The sequence below is a fragment of the Bos indicus x Bos taurus genome, chromosome 29 (assembly GCF_003369695.1).
Source record: "Bos indicus x Bos taurus breed Angus x Brahman F1 hybrid chromosome 29, Bos_hybrid_MaternalHap_v2.0, whole genome shotgun sequence".
NCBI classification, from domain to species: Eukaryota; Metazoa; Chordata; class Mammalia; order Artiodactyla; family Bovidae; genus Bos; species Bos indicus x Bos taurus.
Window position 1 is genome coordinate 45,564,088 of NC_040104.1, and position 18,873 is coordinate 45,582,960.

General features: G+C 39.4%; 1 protein-coding gene across 1 annotated transcript; it reads left to right on the plus strand.

Annotated features, from left to right (window-relative positions):
* The first annotated feature begins 878 nt into the window (after positions 1-878).
* Positions 879-14,563, plus strand: LOC113886076 (tripartite motif-containing protein 43-like). The gene is made up of 8 exons (XM_027532009.1): positions 879-1,004; positions 2,536-2,678; positions 2,827-3,232; positions 4,067-4,147; positions 11,233-11,463; positions 12,103-12,125; positions 12,977-13,074; positions 14,070-14,563. The coding sequence occupies exons 1-8, from the start codon at positions 879-881 to the stop codon at positions 14,561-14,563; spliced, it is 1,602 nt and encodes a 533-aa protein (XP_027387810.1).
* Positions 14,564-18,873: the final 4,310 nt, after the last annotated feature.

Sequence of the window (18,873 nt, forward strand, 5' to 3'; positions counted from 1 at the left end):
ACTAGGACAAGGGATAGACACTTAGAGAAGAACCACCAATAGCTACTGTGTGTGCAGTTATAGATGGAAAGAAAAAAAGCACTAGTGTGCTACCAAAAACAAACAAAAAATACACAGAGGGAAGAAATTCGTGGAGAACCCAATGAACAGTATAAAATTTCAGAGAATGCTAGTTCAGATGAAGTTAACAAGATCCATCAAACAATAGAGGGCTATTTCTGCCAGTGCTGTAAGTGGTACTGGGGCGCTTGACTGAGCTGAGTTGAAAAATGAAATGAGAATGATTCGTATTTCTGGAAAAAAAAAAAAAAGTCAAGGAAATAATACAGGCAGATTCAGACAAATAATCAATTGATCAAGTGGGTGGTAATGAGTTACTGATTAGGATTGAAATACATTTTGTTAAGAGTTTCCCCAATAGTTCAATGGTAAAGAATCTGTCTGCAATGCAGGAGCCTCAGGAGACGTGGGTTCCATACCTGGGTTGGGAAGATCCCCTAGAGGAGGTGGCAACCCACTCCACTCTTCTTGCCTGGAGAATCCCAGGGACAGAGGATCCTGGTGGGCTACAGTCCATGGGGTCACTAAGAGTTGGACACGATTGAAGTGACTTAGTAGGAGCATAATCTGTTAAACACATATACAAAATTCATATTTTGGAAATTCATTTATTTTAAAAACAACATTTCCGGAGATTAAAAATATGAATTTAGGGCATAGCTATTTTACTATAGATTGGATTGTGGCAATTGGATTAAGTAGGTTTCAGAGGTTTCACTTCAGTCAATGGTGTTAGGGTGTGTTTTCAACTCTTCCAAAAGCTCATCATGTGCACCTTTCCACAGGTTTGATAACCCTGTCACTGGGAGGAAGTGGGCATGGTCTTTGGGGAATATATAAAGCATCCAGCAAAGAGCCCAGCTGATTCTTCTCCAGAGCCCAGAGCTGTTGTGTTTGGAGGTGGCTGGGTGGTGAAGACTTTTGAAAGTTACCACTACCAGGAGGTAAGCTCTTATTCCTTGATCTGAATTTAACTGAGTTGCTTACTAAATGGAATAGGACATTTCATTAATGGAACCCAAAGCTGAGTTATGATCAAGGTACAATGAATTTCTGCTATGTTCACTTAAAAATGAAGGCTCATGGGTAATCTTGGAAACTAGAGCTAAATTATGTTCCCTACTGGTAGCATCTGTATGTGAGTACTAGATCAATCATTTATTCAATATGTGATTTGTAGACAAGTAACTTATTTGACCCACTGCATGTTAAATAACCTCCTTATAAAATGTAGGCAAAGATAAAAAATTGGTTAATAATATTGTTGAGAAAATTAAAATAGGTAATCCATTTCAGAGAAGCTGATCCAATGTGCAGAATTAGTAAACATAATTAAAATATTAATATTTGCCTCTTTTATTATCATTTTAATACTGTTATTATAATTAGTATTATCAATATAGAAATGATTTTACTCATAGTGAACCTTGGCCAGTTTCCAGCTCACTCCTACTCAGAGCTCATCTATACTTTCTCCCTATTCTTCAAACTATCTCCTACTATAAGGCATATTTGAGTTAATGGCTTTATGTTCTATACTGGAAAAAAAAATTTGTGATCCTCAACTAAAGTCCATAACTTCCCTGTCAACAATTTTTATTTGTATAAATGAATCTGTGCACCATAATTTCCTTGCTACTCATTTTCAACAGGTATTCTAAGTTGTTTTATAATTATTCACTTCAGTAATTGTTTACTTTCTGTCTACTTTGGACAAAAAATAAATTCTCAGCCTAGTAAATAAGTAGCCTCTTACATTCAAGTTCTCATAGACTGGGAAGATAACAGTAATCATATAGTTAAATCAAATATTTAGCCACAATGTATGATAACCTAATTTAAATAAGCAGTTTCATATGACATGGTGATAATAAAATGAGGAACTTACCAGCAAATGGTCTTTGTGCTGTGCTATCATTCAGTTGTGTCTGACTTTTTGTGACCACATGGACTGCAGCCCGCCAGGTTCCTCTGTCCTTGGGGATCCTCCAGGCAAGAATGCTGGAGTGGGTTGCCATGCCCTCCTCCAGGGGATCTTCCCAACTCAAGGATCAAACCCAGGTCTCCTTCACTGCAGGCAGAAATAACCTTTGAGCTTATACTATTTCCCAAATATTTTCACATTCACTGATGATTCCTCCCTGATTATCCTCTAATATTTATTGATTATCTTTACCAGAGTTGGTTATTTATTGCCTCCATGACATTGTCAAAAGCCCAGGTCTCCCGTTTCTCCATTCCCTTCAGGTTGTATGCTTCAGTCTCCAAGCAAATGCACTATGAGGTCACAAAAAAAAGACAAGCCTTGTGCATCAACTGCAAATTCTGTCCAGACGAACCCCAAACAGTTGACTCTTCCTTATGTTTTTATTAACGAGCATTAAAAAGTTGGCAAAATCCTCCTAATAATATTTTCTTCAAACCTCATTTGCCATAAAGTTTAAAAGGCCATATACCCTTTAAGTTCTATCACAGGCAGAAGGATCAGGAGGATTGTTTTGGGTGGAATATGAACAAGACTCTGTGGCAGAGGATTGTGTCGGATTGGATGAGAGTGGAATCCCTGATGGAAAAGCTGTGTCTGACAGTATCCTGTCTGACTCTCATGAGGCCACTCGGTTACCCTCTTTCCATTGCATGCAATACATCACCTGTCTTGCTCTATACACTAACGTGTTGCTTTGAGTGGGAAGTAAGTCTCAGGCCCCTTGATACTGTTTATGGCCTCATGGTAACACAGTGTTCTTTTTTCTTTTCTCTCTTCAGAAACATGAGTTCCAAAAGCCTCCGGAATGAAGTCACCTGTTCCCTGTGTGTGAAGTATTTCATAGACCTGGTCACGCTGGGCTGTGGGCACAGCTTCTGCATGCCGTGTCTCTGTCTCTACTGGGAGGAAGGCCAATGGCCTCCTCGCTGCCCTGTGTGCAGGGAAACACCCCATCAACTGAGCCTGAAAACCAATATCATTTTGAAGACTCGAGTATTCCTTGCCAGACGGACAGGACCCTACGATGTACCTAGGTCTGCAGAAAAGATGTGTGAGCTTCACGGGAAAACAAAGAACTTGTTCTGTGAAATCACCAAGGAGGTGCTTTGCCTAGTCTGTTGTATGTCTGTGGAGCATGGGGCTCACACGCATTGCTCTGTTGAGTGGACGGCTGAGGAATACCGGGTAAGCAGTGACTAAGACGGATGTTTGAATCTGGGGGACTTTCTGTCTGAGAGTGAATGCCAAAGAAACTGAAGATAACTATTCTTCATTCATGTCAAATATAAAGCAGACACTAACTAGCCTTGTGGGCCAGGTCTTAGGATAAATGGGCTTCCCTGGTGGCTCAGACAGTAACGCATCTGCAAGGCGGGAGACCCGGCTTCGATCCCTGGGTTGGGAAGATCCCTTGGTGAAGAAGATGACAACTCACTCCAGTACTCTTGTCTGGAAAATTCCATGGATGGAGGAGCCTGTTAGTCTACAGTCCGTGGGGTCCCAAAGAGTCGGACATGCCTGAGCCACTTCATTTCACTCCTAAGATAAACTACTTAAGAAAGGAAGCCCTCAACTTAAACAGTTAAGGTTTTACATTTAAAATTTTTACAACTCCAGTTGATGGTGAGGATGTGCCAAGTCTGTGTAAGACCAAGGTGGGCAAATCCTGTTAATATCAGTGACTATTGTGCATTGCAGTCGTGGTGACAACAGCCTAATCTAATAGAGTCTAATCAGAAACACTGTCTTTTAGCTAAAAGAATCGTGAGATAGGAGATGAGAACTAGCAGCAAGACAACTAAAATCTGAGATGGAATTTACATAATGAAAATTAGTGAGGGGAAATCAAGTTTGAGGGCCAGTTTTTCTCTATGGAGAAGCACCCTTTCCAATGTTATATCTATTCTATGGTTACAAACCTCCTTCACAGTAGACACTTGGTCTTAAAAGGCACAATAAGTGGATCATTTTTCTTCCTGGGTGATCATCTGATATTTGCCGCTATCTTTCATCCCCAAGGATCTGAAAAATTTCAATATCAACCTCTCTGATACTCACACTGTTGGTTCTTTTGCAGCAAAGGCTTCTGAAGATAATGAGGTCTGTGTGGGAAAAGATACAAGAAAATAAAAGAAATTTGAACAGAGAAACAAACAAAATAAGAACATGGGAGGTAAGCAAGAAATTCTAATTCATTCAGCACAAGCTGGGGACATGTGGTGATTATTTGATAAGAGTTTAGTTAAAAATCATAATGTTTATGTTTCAATATACATGACAGGCCAATAACAAAGGCCTTCATCTCATCATGTAGAATTAGGCATGTCACTTTATTGGATTTCTTTTTAAAATCAAAATATCAAAATAAAAGTTCTAATTTCCTGGCTAACACAATAACATTCCACTGGTTATAGAAAAATTACAACCATAATTTGTCAATGAGATAAATCTAGGGTTTCTCAGAAGGAAATTTTTTGAAAATTCAGGAAGACATTCTCTCTAACTATTTGGATAAGTGTTAAGTGTTAGTCACTCAGTTGTGCCCAACTCTTTGTGACCCAATGGACTGCAGCCCACCAGGCTCCTCCATCCTCAGTCCATGAGATTTTCCAGGCAAGGATACTGGAGTGAGTTGCCATTTCCTTCTCCAGGGGATCTTCCCAACCCAGGGATCAGAACCCCTGGGTTTCCTGCACTGCAAGCAGATTCTTTACTGACTGAGCTACAAGGGAAGCCTTGTATTTGGATAGTGAAGGACAAATTTAAGTTCAAATTAAAGGGAATGTCAGGCAGGTACATATGTAAGAGTTGAAGGCTAGAAATTAGAAATTATCTGAATATTGAGATTCTACATATTCCATGTTAGCTGACACATGTATCATTAGAGAGGCAGTGCTGAGAGATATGGCTGGAAATGGTGGATAGATCAGTTTCAAATGTGAGCTAAATTCATGGCTGAGAAATTGGGATCTATCATTTGTTGATTCAAAAGTATGAATTGTGCACCACAAACAGAAGTGGTGAAATAACAGTAGAGCTAGATTCTCAAGGAGTAAAGATTTAATGATGTGAAACAATAAACAAGCAACATTAGAAGCTACTTATCATCACTATAAAGGTAATTTAAGCGGGATTATGTGAATGACAAGGAGATGTAGTACAACTGACTCAATTGTTCAGAGGTATTACAATTAAGGTTATAGTTTACAATGAAGAGCCTGCTGTGTCATGATAACTGTTATAAGCCAATGTAGAAATAGAGAAAAGGGGCAGATTTCCTTGTACTCAAGGATCAGATGTACTGAGGGTCAAATGGAGTAGTGGGAAAGTCAATGAACAATTCTAATACAACATTTGTAGAGTGATCCATTGTGATTAAGTGCTTTTGAGAACATTTTAGCAATAAAGGTAAATAAGTAGTTGGACAAAATGAATTTTACATATGATCAGAAAAGGTTTATATAGAGGAACATGTATGGACGTAAGCTTGGATGAGAGTAGAATTGGAGGCAGGTGCCTCTTTGTGGAACAAGTTTTCAGGAAGAGATAAATAAATCACATGTCTTACACTAGACCCATTCCTTTCCCACACCACACTCGCCACTGCTTCTCTGTTGTGTCACCTTGATATGAAGGAAAGTGAGAGAGCACAGAGACACTGGAAGCTAGATCTGAAAGTTGAGAAATTCTTAAAGCTAAGGTCAGGAATAGATGGAGCCCAGGTAGTGGGAAATGATAGAACTCAAGAGATATTCTTGATTTTAGAGAAATGTCAGAAAATAGGACATATTGATGTACAATGTAAAGAGGATAAAATATAAAACTTGAGACCTAGTTTCTGCTCTGAAGGTGGAGCATCACAGCATATAAACAAAGAAGGAACTGCTACTTTGGTTTAAGAAAATATTAGTTTGGGAAATGTTGCACTTTGAGGTTCTGGCAAATACTCTAACAAAGAGGTAGCAGGCACCTGGGTGAATGAGGATGGAACTTAGTGAATAATTTTTGTCTGGAGAGAAACAGTTCACAATTTTCTATATAGTCTAGGCATGAGATGGCCACCACAGTAGTGTTCTAAAGATGAAAAGAAAAACATTTTTACATAGGAAAATAACTACAGGAATCTTTGTATTAATGGGTCCATCAGGGAAAGAGGAGCTATTTTTTTTCATATTTTTTTTAAAATTTAAATTTATTTATTTTAATTAGAGGCTAATTATTTTACTATATTGTATTGGTTTTCCCATACATCAACATGAATCCACCACGGGTATACACGTGTTCCCCATCCCAAACCCCACTCCCTCCTCCCTCCCCGTACGATCCCTCTGGGTTGTCTCAGTGCACCAGCCCCAAGCATCCAGTATCATGCATCGAACCTGGACTGATGATTTGTTTCATATATGATATTATACAAGTTTCAATGCCATTCTCCCAAATCATCCCACCCTCTCCCTCTCCCACAGAGTCCAAAAGACTGTTCTATACATCTGTGTCTCTTTTGCTGTCTTGCATACAGGGTTATCATTACCATCTTTCTAAATTCCATATATGTGGGTTAGTATACTGTATTGGTGTTTGTCTTTCTGGCTTACTTCACTCTATATAATCAGCTCCAGTTTCATCCACCTCATTAGAACTGATTCAAATGGATTCTTTTTAATGGCTGTGTAATACTCCATTGTGTATATGTACCACTGCTTTCTTATCCATTCATCTGCTGATGGACATCTAGGTTGCTTCCATGTCCTGGCTATTATAAGCAGTGCTGTGATGAACATTGGGGTACACGTGTCTCTTTCAATTCTGGTTTCCTCAGTGTGTATGCCCAGCAGTGGGATTGCTAGATCATAAGGCAGTTCTATTTCCAGTTTTTTAAGGAATCTCCACACTGTTCTCCATAGTGGCTGTACTAGTTTGCATTCCCACCAACAGTGGAAGAGGGTTCCCTTTTTTCCACACCCTCTCCACCATTTATTGCTTGTAGACTTTTGGATCACAGACATTCTGACTGGCTTGAAATGATATCTCATTGTGGTTTTGATTTGCATTTATCTGATAATGAGTGGTGTTGAGCATCTTTTTATGTGTTTGTTAGCTATCTGTATGTCTTTTTCAAGAAATGTCTGTTTATTTCTTCAGCCCATTTTTTGATTGGCCATTTATTTTTCTGGAATTGAGCTGCATGAGTTGCTTGTATATTTTTGAGATTGGTTGTTTCTCAGTTGCTTCATTTGTTATTATTTTCTCCCATTCTGAAGGCTGTCTTTTCACCTTGCTTATAGTTTCCTTTGTGGTGAAGGTTTTAATTTTAATTAGGTCCCATTTGTTTATTTTTGCTTTTATTTCCAATATTCTGGGAGGTGGATCATAGAGGATCCTGCTGTGATGTATGTCAGAGAGTGTTTTGCCTATGTTCTCCTCTAGGAGTTTTATAGTTTCTGGTCTTACCTTGAGATCTTTAATCCATTTTGAGTTTATTTTTGTGTATGGTGTTAGAAAGTGTTCTAGTTTCAATCTTTTACAAGTGGTTGATCAGTTTTCCCAGCACCACTTGTTAAAGAGATTGTCTTTTCTCCATTATATGTTCTTGCCTCCTTTGTCAAAGATAAGGTGTCCATATGTGTGTGGATTTATCTCTGGGCTTTCTATTTTGTTCCATTGATCTATATTTCTGTCTTTGTGCCAGTACTGTACTGTCCTGATGACTGTGGCTTTGTAGTAGAGCCTGAAGTCAGGCAGGTTGATTCCTCCAGTTCCATTCTTCTTTCTTAAGATTGCTTTGGCTATTCGAGGTTTTTTTAATTTCCATACAAATTGTGAAATTATTTGTTCTAGCTCTGTGAAGAATACTGTTGGTAGCTTGATAGGGATTGCATTGAATCTATAGATTGCTTTGGGTAATATACTCATTTTCACTATATCGATTCTTCTGATCCATGAACATGGTATATTTCTCCATCTATTAATGTCTTCACTGATTTCTTTCACCAGTGTTTTATAGTTTTCTATATATAGGTCTTTAGTTTCTTTAAGTAGATATATTCCTAAGTATTTATTCTTTTCGTTGCAATGGTGAATGGAATTGTTTCCTTAATTTCTCTTTCTATTTTCTCATTATTAGTGTATAGGAATGCAAGGTATTTCTGTGTGGAGCTATTAAAGTAAACTAATTAAGGGAATCAGGGAGAAAGTTTTTTGTTTGAACCCTAAAGTGTATACATTCTATAAAGGAAGGATTGGTGTAATAGGAAGACACTTTTAGTATGTATAGTATGCATAGTAAGAGCTATGTGGATTCAGCAAAGGAGGTTCTTGATGATAAGATGAATCTGGTTTTAAAATGCTGGAAATTGAAGAGTTTATGGCTGTGTTGACAGATTCCATATTCACTTGTTACTCAATCTTTCATCAAAGCAATGGACTCTCTTCAATTTCCAGAATTATAATGAAACCATATTCATCTTATCAAGAACCTCCTTTGCTGAATCCACATAGTTCTTACTATGCATGTTACTAAGAAATGAATCAAGTGAATGTGAGATTCACAGGCAGAGCCGTGGTAAAGAATCTGCCTGCTGATGCAGGAGATGCAAGAGACACGGGATTGATACCTGGGTCAGGAAGATCTCCTGGAAAAGGAAATGGCAACTCACTCCTGTATTCCTGCTAGAAAATCACCAAGACAGAAGGTCCTGGTGGGCTATGGTCCATGGGGTGGCAAACCTGACAGAGTACACACATACATGCTATGCACGTACACTTGTGATTAAAAAATATGCTAATTGGAAGTAAAGATGACACAAGAACCACATGAAGATTTTAGTCAATAATTGACGTTTTCTTTTCCTTAAAACATTGTGAGTCAAGTATTTTAAAATGTTAACAGGAAAGAAGGAAAAGAGAGAGTGATAAAAAGGAAGAAGTGGGAACCAAGACCAGAAGGTGGTTGTTTGCTAACCAGTGTCGCCTCTAAGGATAGAGGAGAAGTCACTCAAGAAGTGGACTGTAGAGCAGCAGGCAGGGGGAGTTAGTCTGTACTCATGCACACAAAGTTCTGGTTTGCATGCAGTCTGTGGACCTGAAAATAAATATTTCAGAAAAGTCTTATCTAATTCTGTGAATTAATGTTTGCTATTATTTCCTAGTAGAAAGAGTCAATCTGTAGATAAAATATCTGAGGATGAAAGTGAAACCTGCTCAGTCATGTCTGACTCTTTGCAACCTTGTAGACTGTACAGTCCATGGAATCTCTAGGCCAGAATACTGGAGTGGATAGCCTTTCCCTTCTCCAGGGGATCTTCTCAAAACAGGGGTCAAATATGTTTGATCTGCCAGATCTCCCACATTGCAGGTAGGTTCTTTACCAGCTGAGCCATCAAAGGAAGCCCAAGAATCCTGGAGTGAGTAGCTTATCCCTTCTCCAGCAGATTTTCTTGACTTAGGAATTGAACTGTCTCCTGCATTGCAGGCAGATTCTTTACCAGATAAGCTACTAGGGAAAACCTGAGGTAGACTCAATAGAGTTAGTCATTAGAGTACTCTGTAAGTTATATAACATGATTCAGTTGTTCAGTCACTCAGTGAAGTCAGACTGTAACCCCATGGACTGCAACACACCAGGCTTCCCTATCCTTCACCATCTCCCCTAGCTTGCTCATACTCATGTCCATTGAGTCTGTGATGCCATCCAGCCATCTCATCCTCTGTCATCCCCTTCTCTACTCGCCTTCAATCCTTCCCAGCATCAGGATCATTTCTAATGAGTCAGCTCTTCCCATCAGGTGGCCAAAGTACTGGAGCTTCAGCTTCAGCATCAGTCCTTCCAATGATTATTGAGGACCGATTTCCTTTAGGATGGACTGGTTAGATCTCCTTGCAGTCCAAGGAACTCTTAGTAGACTTCTCCAATGCCACAGTTCAAAGCATCAGTTCTTTGGCGCTCACCTTTCTTTATGGTCTAACTCTCATATCCATACATGACTACCGGAAAAATCATTGCTTTGACTATGTGGACATTTGTTGGCAAAATAATGTCTTTATTTTTTATATTCTGTCTAGGTTTTTATAGCTTTTCTTCCAAGGAGCAAACATTTTTTAATGTCACCATTTGCAATGATTTTGGAGTGCAAGAAAGTAAAGTCTGTCACTGTTTCCATTGTTTCCCCATCTATTTCCCATGAAGTGATGGACCCAGATGCCCTAATCTTAGTTTTTTGGATGTTGGGTTTGAAGCTAGCTTTTTCACTCTCCTCTTTCAACTTCATCAAGAGGTTTTTAGTTCCTCCTTGCTTTCTTCCATAACAGTGGTGTCATCTGGATATCTGAGGTTACTGATATTTCTCCCTGCAATCTTGATTCCAGTTTGTGCTTCATCCATCTTGGCATTTGGCATGGTGTACTCTGTATACAAATTAAAAGAGCAGGGTGATAGTATACAGCCTTGATGTACTCCTTTCCCAATTTGGAACCAGTCCGTTGTTCCATGTCCAGTTCTGTTGCTTCTTGACCTGTATACAGGTTTCTCAGGAGTCAGGTAAAGTGGTCTGATATTCCTATCTCTTTAAGAATGTTCCACAGTTTGATGTGATCCCCACAGTCAAAGGCTTTAGCATAGTCAATGAAGCAAAAAAGATAATGGAATTTTCTTGCTTTTTCTATGATCCAATGGATGTTGGCAATTTGATCTCTGGTTCCTCTGCCTTTTCTAAATCCATTTTGAATACCTGAAAGTTCTCGGTTCACATACTGTTGAAGCCTAACTTGCAGAGTTTCGAGCATTACTTTGCTAGCAGTGAGATGAGTGCTACTGTATGGTAATTTGAACATTCTCTGGCATTGCCTTTCTTTGGGATTAGAATGAAAACTAACCATTTCCAGTCCTGTGTCCACTGCTGAGTTTTCCAAATTTGCTGGCATAATAAATGCAGCGCTTGATAACATTATTATTAAATCACAGATACCTGTTTTTAAGAAGTGACTCTTTGAGGCAGTGTTTGGAGTCAAAACATTGATTTCAGTTTCAGTGGAATAAAAAGCACTGAGAACAACAACACAAAAGTGTTCTGACATTACTGTGTTTAATGAATGTACCAAATTTCTAAATGTGGAAGGAAAAAAGTAGATAACCGTTATGGATGAAATCAGTGGGAATACAAGAGCTGATTAATTCATTGTCACTCTAGAGTTATGTGACCATGTGGAAGAAGATGAACCAAACTCAGTATTGGAAGATGTTTTACTTAGTCTACTATGGAGAGAAACATCGTTTAGAGAAAATAGAAGAGGAAAGCAAGGAGATTTTCCAACAACTCAAAGAAAGTCAATACAATATGGACCTAAAGCGGAAACTTTTAAGGCAGATATATGAGGAGCTCAAGGAATTGTGCTGTAAGTCAGACATGGAGCTGATTCAGGTAAGGATGGAGGCTTGGAGAGTCATGGTGTTTCCTGGATAATACCCACCTCTCCTTTGTCTTTCATCATGTGTTTGAAATCATGCTTTCTATTGCTGTGATGAGAGTTTTATCTGTCCAGGTAATGCTAATGACCAAGGACCATTCTTGCCATACACAAGAATTTCAAAGCTTCACTGGATGCTTGGAGCTAGTGCACTGGGACGACCCAGAGGGATGGTATGGGGAGGGAGGTGGGAGGAGGGTTCAGGATGGGGAACACATGTATACCTGTGGCGGATTCATTTTGATATTTGGCAAAACTAATACAATTATGTAAAGTTTAAAAATAAAATTTAAAAAAAGCACTGGTTAAAAAAAAAAAAAAGAAATCCTAGAGAACCCTTCTTAAATTCTCCTAGTATTCAATTGCTGAAGAACTGCCACAGAGAAGGATGCTTGAAGATGTACCAGTTGGCATGTGGACCTGGCAATAATGAGAAATTTGGGAATCCCTGCAACTCATTTCCCTTTCTGTTTCTGTGAGCATGATACTGTGCTGAAATGTGGATTCACTCACCCTTGGAAACAAGAAACTGTGTCTCTGATCTGAATGTTGTGAAATACACTAAGACTTCCTTTCTGTTTCTCTCTTTACAGTGTTACGAAAACATGTGGAAAAGGTAAGGTTGCCCACATTTTCAAGTTTTGATAATTTTAACTGTGATTAGTCAGTTGGCACTGAAATGGGAGCATGAGTTATCAGGACACTATAACCTCTTTCAGGATGTATTTAGATTTCCCTTTCTCCAAAGATAGAGAGAGTTTTGCGTGTTGTTTACCCAAGGTGAAGCTGGGCAGGAGAATTACTTGCAGGATTTTGTGCAAAGATCACATGAGGACAACTACCACTGATTTTAAGTTTCAGATAAAGAAAAAAGGCAAGGGGAATGTACCCAAAGTCATGACAGGATTATGTGCAGGAAATAAGGGTTGATAGAAACCTAAGATGGAATCAGGGAGAGAATGGGCCAACAGAGGATCATCTGGGTGCAGGGTTTCCATGTACAGCACATGGGGAGGCAAAAACGAAAGATTATGATGCCCTCAGGAAAACTGGGTCCCAGGAATTGGGATTGCTACCCAAGCTAAGCTCCTCATCCACTAGCTGTGGTTGTACAGACACTGAGCATTTCTTTGGTGACTCGAGTGGATTAAAAGTCAGAGTGCCCCTCTTGAATGTCCTTCATTTCAAGTCATTTTCTGTAACCCTGAGATTGGCTGCAGGAAACCAGATACTGTCATGACTTATTTGAACTTAATAATGCTATGATTGCTGTGTTAGCCCTGGGATAGATGAGATAGAATATTATTTGATCTTGATAACATAAATCCTCTAGTTTGGGGGATTACTTTCATGGGACTGGAACCTAAGTTTGAGGATTGAAGTGAAGCCTCTTTAGAGTCATGCAGCCATAATTACTATGATGAAAATTTGAGCTCCAGAAGAGTAATGAAGTGTCCTTTCTTGCAGGGGTGAGTCAGTGCAGCTGCACATGCCCCGGCCTGTAGTCCCACAGCTCAGTGCGTGGCCCATCCCTGGACTCATAGACTGGCTCAACCAATTCCAAGGTAACAGGCAGCCCTCTGGTGGGGGTGGGATACACTGGCCTCTGTTACTGTCCTATGGGTTACCTTTCCCCACTGTCCAATGTGTGGACTATGCTGGAAATTTTAATATCCACACTTACCCCTTTAGGAGAATATTGTATATGGAGTAAAACTAAATGGCATCTGGAAAAAATAAAAAAACAAAAAACATTTATAATGAGTGGTAGTAAGCTATCTAGAGGGTAAACAATAGGAAAACATAATGGATTGTCTGTAGCAGGCTGAGGTACATTATTGACTGTTTAAAAGTAACATGTAACTTTGCATGTACGTTCAATACAGACCAGGTTTTACGGAATGAATGTTATCATTGGTTTTGAGATGCTTAGAGAATTTTAACTCAGTTTATAAAACTATTTGTAATAAATACAAAATATAAATCCTCTTTATGGTCAAATTTACTACAAACAAAAAGGAAATTTTATACACACTTTATACAAAACATTGGCAAAGTAAGCTGACAACTTTTTTCATTAGATTTATCCCTTTTCGCTTCAAGGTATGCTGGCAGAAAATTCTCACAAAGAAACTACTTCAAAAAATAGGACATTCTGCTTTCATTTTAACTTTGCATGCTTTAGTGAAAAATCTTGTCAGGAAAAGTGAAAATAGCTTGGGAGTTCTTACTATTATTGGTATTACTGTGCATTTTCTGAGGAGAAGGGCGAGTTATATTGGTTTCTGATAGTGAACTTTTTAATTAATTGCCAATTTTATTTATTTATTTATTTATTTTTGTATGGCGCTTAGGGCCGCCTTTCTCCAGACCTTTGCCGCCTTTGCCGTGTCCAGACATGGTTTCACGAAAAGTAAATGTAGGAATTGTAGAAGTGATGGCCAAGAGGTAGCAGTAGTTCTCATAGACACAAATCATTTCTCCCATTTGGTCTGGCTCAAATCTTCTTACGGAGACAGACCTGTCGATATTGGATAATTTTTCTTCCTTCTTCCTGCAGTGTACGTTGCACTGGATAATGAAAGAGTCACTCCTTGTGTCCCTGTGTTTGAAGATCTGAGATGTCTCCTGGCTGTACCTGATGGTCCTGGTGTCAACAACTCTCCACCAAGATCTAAATATTTTCTTGCCTGGGGAGCTGAGTCATTCACTTCTGGTCAATGCTACTGGGAGGTGGATGTGGCGGGCTGTTGTAACTGGGCCATTGGATTTTGTAATGATTCTTGGATGAGAGACAGTGACATGGTCCTTGACTCAGAGGGAATTTTTCTACTTCTCTGTATCAGAGAGAACAGTCAGTGCAGTTTCTTCACCGCCTCCCCACTGTCACCTCAATATGTCAAAAGGCCTCTGGGCCGGGTGGGGCTGTTTCTGGATTTTGACGGTGGTGTCGTGAGCTTCGTGAATGTGGCCAATAGTTCTCTCATTTGCAGTTTCCTCTCCTGCTCCTTTTCCTCTCCTCTCAGACCTTTTCTATGCTCCGGACACTCTTGATCAAGGACAATGTAGAAATCTGAAAACAGGTATCAGAAATGTAAATAATTGACATTACTAATTTAATGTCTGCTTGATTTTCTGTAACTTTGCCTTCCTTTATGAAGCATATTGATTGATTTGTTTAAGGGTTGAAATGTTAAATGCATGGGCTTCCTGGATGGCTCAGCCATAAAGAATCCTCCTGCCAAGCAGCAGACTTGGGTTTACTCCCTGGTCAGGAAGATCCCCTGGAGTAGGAGATGGCAACCCACTCCAGTATTTCTGCCTGGAAAAAAATCCCATGGACAGAGGAGTCTGACAGCTACAGCCCATGGGGTCACAAAGAGTTGGACATGACTGAATGACTAAGCTCATGTCAACTGTATAAAGGTGTATAAAATGTTAAATAAAACTATCTCTTTGAATACTTTGCAATTTTTATTCTATGTCTTGTCTGTTAATTTCTAAGGTAGTTGGATGCCAAGAACTCCTGTCTCTGTTTACCCAGTTCAGTGGGTTAAGGCAAGATTTGTAATTCTCTTATCTCTTCTGTGCATACGCCTTACCAAGCCTCAGCTTTAAAACCTCTTTTTCATGATGTAATTTGTAAAGTTATTGGACTAAATGAGGACATCCTGTTGGGTAGATGCAGCACATCTTGTACTTTTTTTTTTTTTTCCTGTGAAACTCACAATCTAATACTGGCTGACCCATCTAGCTTAGGAGGTTTATGTCTGCTATATGTACAGATAAATCCCAAGTAACAAAAACCAACCTGCTTGAAATATAACTGTCTCAATAAATAGCCATACAAAGTCATAACTAAAAATATGCTCCACAACTGTTAAAAAGTTTATAAAGTATAACCAACATCAGAAAGAAAAACAGTAATATTATTTAACAAAAATGTTGAATGGGCTACCAGTAAAATTTATAAGCTCAAGAAATTCTCTGTCATAGGCACACTAAATATAAATGCATATATATCTTAACAGAATGACATAGAGAAAATAAGATTTCATATCTTGGAAAGTTCAGAAATTTTAATTGAGGAGAGACCTCAAGTGACAGAAATCTTGAAATTTCATTTACCAGAATAAACTGCAAAACTTTTCACTGAGTGTAATAAAGAATACTTCAGTTCAGTTCAGTCGCTCTATCATGTCCGATTCTTTGAGACCTTGTGAACCACAGCACACCAGGCCTCCCTGTCCATCACCAACTCCCGGAGTCTACCCAAACATCGAGTTGATGATACCATCCAACTATCTCATCCTCTTGTCTCCTTCTTCTCCTGCCCTCAATCTTTCCCAGCATCAGGGTCTTTTCCAATGAGTCAGCTCTTCACATCAGGTGGCCAAAGTATTGGAGTTTCAGCCTCAACATCAGTCCTTCCAATGAACACCCAGGACTGATCTCCTTTAGGATGGACTGGTTGGATTTCCTTGCAGTCCAAGGGACTCTCAAGAGTCTTCTCCAACACCACCATTCAAAAGCATCAGTTCTTTGCGCTCAGCTTTCTTTATAGTCCAACTCTCACATCCATACATGACCACTGGAAAAACTATAGCCTTGACTAGACGGACCTTTGTTGACAAAGTAATGTCTCTGCTTTTCAATATGCTATCTAGGTTGGTCATAACCTTCCTTGCAAGGAGTAAGAGTCTTATATTTTCATGGCTGCAATCGCCATCTGCAGTTATTTTGGAGCCCAGAAAAATAAAGTCAACCACCCTTTCCACTGTTTCCCCATCTATCTGCCATGAAGTGATGGGACCAGATAACATGAATTTAATGTTCTGAATGTTGAGCTTTAAGCCAACAAGAAAAAGAAAATTGTATTTAAAATGCTTTTAGTTAATCCAACTTTCAGTTTCAAAGTACATTACTACCATGTGATCTAATAGGAGTCATAAATACCACATGATCCAGCAAATCCATTTCTGAGTATTTATTGAAGGAAACTAAAAGACTAACCTGGAAAGATACATGCACCCCAATGTTCATTCTAGTGAAAATGATTCCGTGTCCCTTTATTGGAAGTTAGTCCGGGCTTTTTCCTCTCTTTCTGTGATGCAGGCGTATGTCTTGAAGGAGTCAAGGGGTAAACTGCTGCCGATGTTTCTAAGATTCAAATCACAGATTTCTTCTGGTGCCCAGGCTCATTTCCTCCAGGTAGCATCAACTGGAAGGCAGGTCTGGCTGCCCACTGCTTGAAAGTCTACTCCAAAGGTAAGGTTGGTCTAAATGAAAGTTGGCTTTACTTTGGAGACCAGCAATTGTCAGAGAGGGTCCACATGTCCAAATTCCCACTCCCCACTGATGATTTGAGGGTAAGGATTTTTAAATGGGGAGTTTAGGGTGTGTAGGAGAAAGGAAAGGGCTCCATGCAGAAACAGTGCAGTCAGCTCCGACAGTCATCTTGAATTGGGTCATGAGGTTGTCTGACTAGCATCATTTGATTCTGTTAAGTACAGTTAATTTCAAATGTAGAGTCATTTTTATTTTTCCAGTTTCTCTGAGGCCAGTTCTTGGAATTGTGCTGCTTACGCCATGGAAAGTCTGGTTCTCATGCAGTTAACTTCTTCCATCAGGTGGGGCTTTTAGTTTCTATAAAACAGGTCAAAGCATATGGCTCAGAATATTATGCATAGTCTTTGGAGAGGAATTAAAGGTTCTTGACTTTGCTTAATGACTAAACTATTATTATTTTATCTTGTTTCACTGCTTTTCCTTTGTGTCTAGGTTTTCTCACTTCTTCAGTTCAGTTCAGTTCAGTTGCTCAGTTGTGTCTGATTCTTTGCGACCCCATGAATTGCAGCACGCCAGGCCTCCCTGTCCATCACCATCTCCCGGAGTTCACTCAAACTCACTTCCATCGAGTTGGTGATGCCATCCAGCCATCTCATCCTCTGTCGTCCCCTTTTCCTCCTGCCCCCAATCCCTCCCAGCATCAGAGTCTTTTCCAGTGAGTCAACTCTTCGCATGAGTTGGCCAAAGTACTGGAGTTTCAGGTTTAGCATCATTCCTTCCAAAGAACATCCAGGGCTGATCTCCTTTAGAATGGACTGGTTGGATCTCCTTGCAGTCCAAGGGACTCTCAAGAGTCTTCTCCAACATCACACTTCAAAAGCATCAATTCTTCGGCACTCAGCTTCCTTCACCACCCAACTCTCACATCCATACATGATTACTGGGAAAACCATGGCCTTGACTAGATGGACTTTTGTTAGCAAAGTAATGTCTCTGCTTTTTAATATGCTATTTAGGTTGGTCATAGCTTTCCTTCCAAGGAGTAAGTGTCTTTTAATTTCATGGCTGCAGTCACCATCTGCAGTGATTTTGGAGCCCCCCAAAAATAAAGTCTGACACTGTTTCCACTCTTTCCCCATCTATTTCCCATGAAGAGATGGGACCGGATGCCATCATCTTTGTTTTCTGAATGTTGAGCTTTAAGCCAACTTTTTCACTCTCCTCTTTCACTCTCATCAAGAGGCTTTTTAGTTCCTCTTCACTTTCTGCCATAAGGGTGGTGTCATCTGCATATCTGAGGTTATTGATATTTCTCCCAGCAATCTTGATTCCAGCTTGTTCTTCTTCCAGCCCAGCATTTCTCATGATGTACTCTGCATAGAAGTTAGATAAGCAGGCTGACAGTATACAGCCTTGATGTACTCCTTTTCCTATTTGGAACAAGTCTGTTGTTCAATGTCCAGTTCTAACTGTTGCTTCCTGACCCGCATATAGGTTTCTCAAGAGGCAGGTCAGGGGATCTGGTATTCCCATCTCTTTCAGAATTGTCCACAGTTTATTGTGATCCACACATTCAAAGCTTTTGGCATAGTTTATAAAGCAGAAATAGATGTTTTTCTGGAACTCACTTGCTTTTTTGATGATACAGCAGATGTTGGCAATTAGATCTCTGGTTCCTCTGCCTTTTCTAAAACCAAGTTGAACATCTGGAAGTTAACGGTTCACATATTGCTGAGGCCTGGCTTGGAGAATTTTGAGCATTTTTACCAGTGGCAAGAATACACAGAGAAACTGTACAAAAAAGGTCTTCATGACCAAGAGAATCACAATGGTATGATCACTCACCTAGAGCCAGACATCCTGGAATGTGAAGTCAAGTAGGCCTTAGAAAGCATCACTACCGATTCATGTTGATATATGGCAAAACCAATACAATACTGTAATTAGCCGCTAATTAAGATAAATAAATTTAAATTAAAAAAAAAAAAAAGAAAGCATCACTATGAACAAACCTAGTGGAGGTGATGGAATTCCAGTTGAGCTATTTCAAATCCTTAAAGTTGATGTTGTGAAAG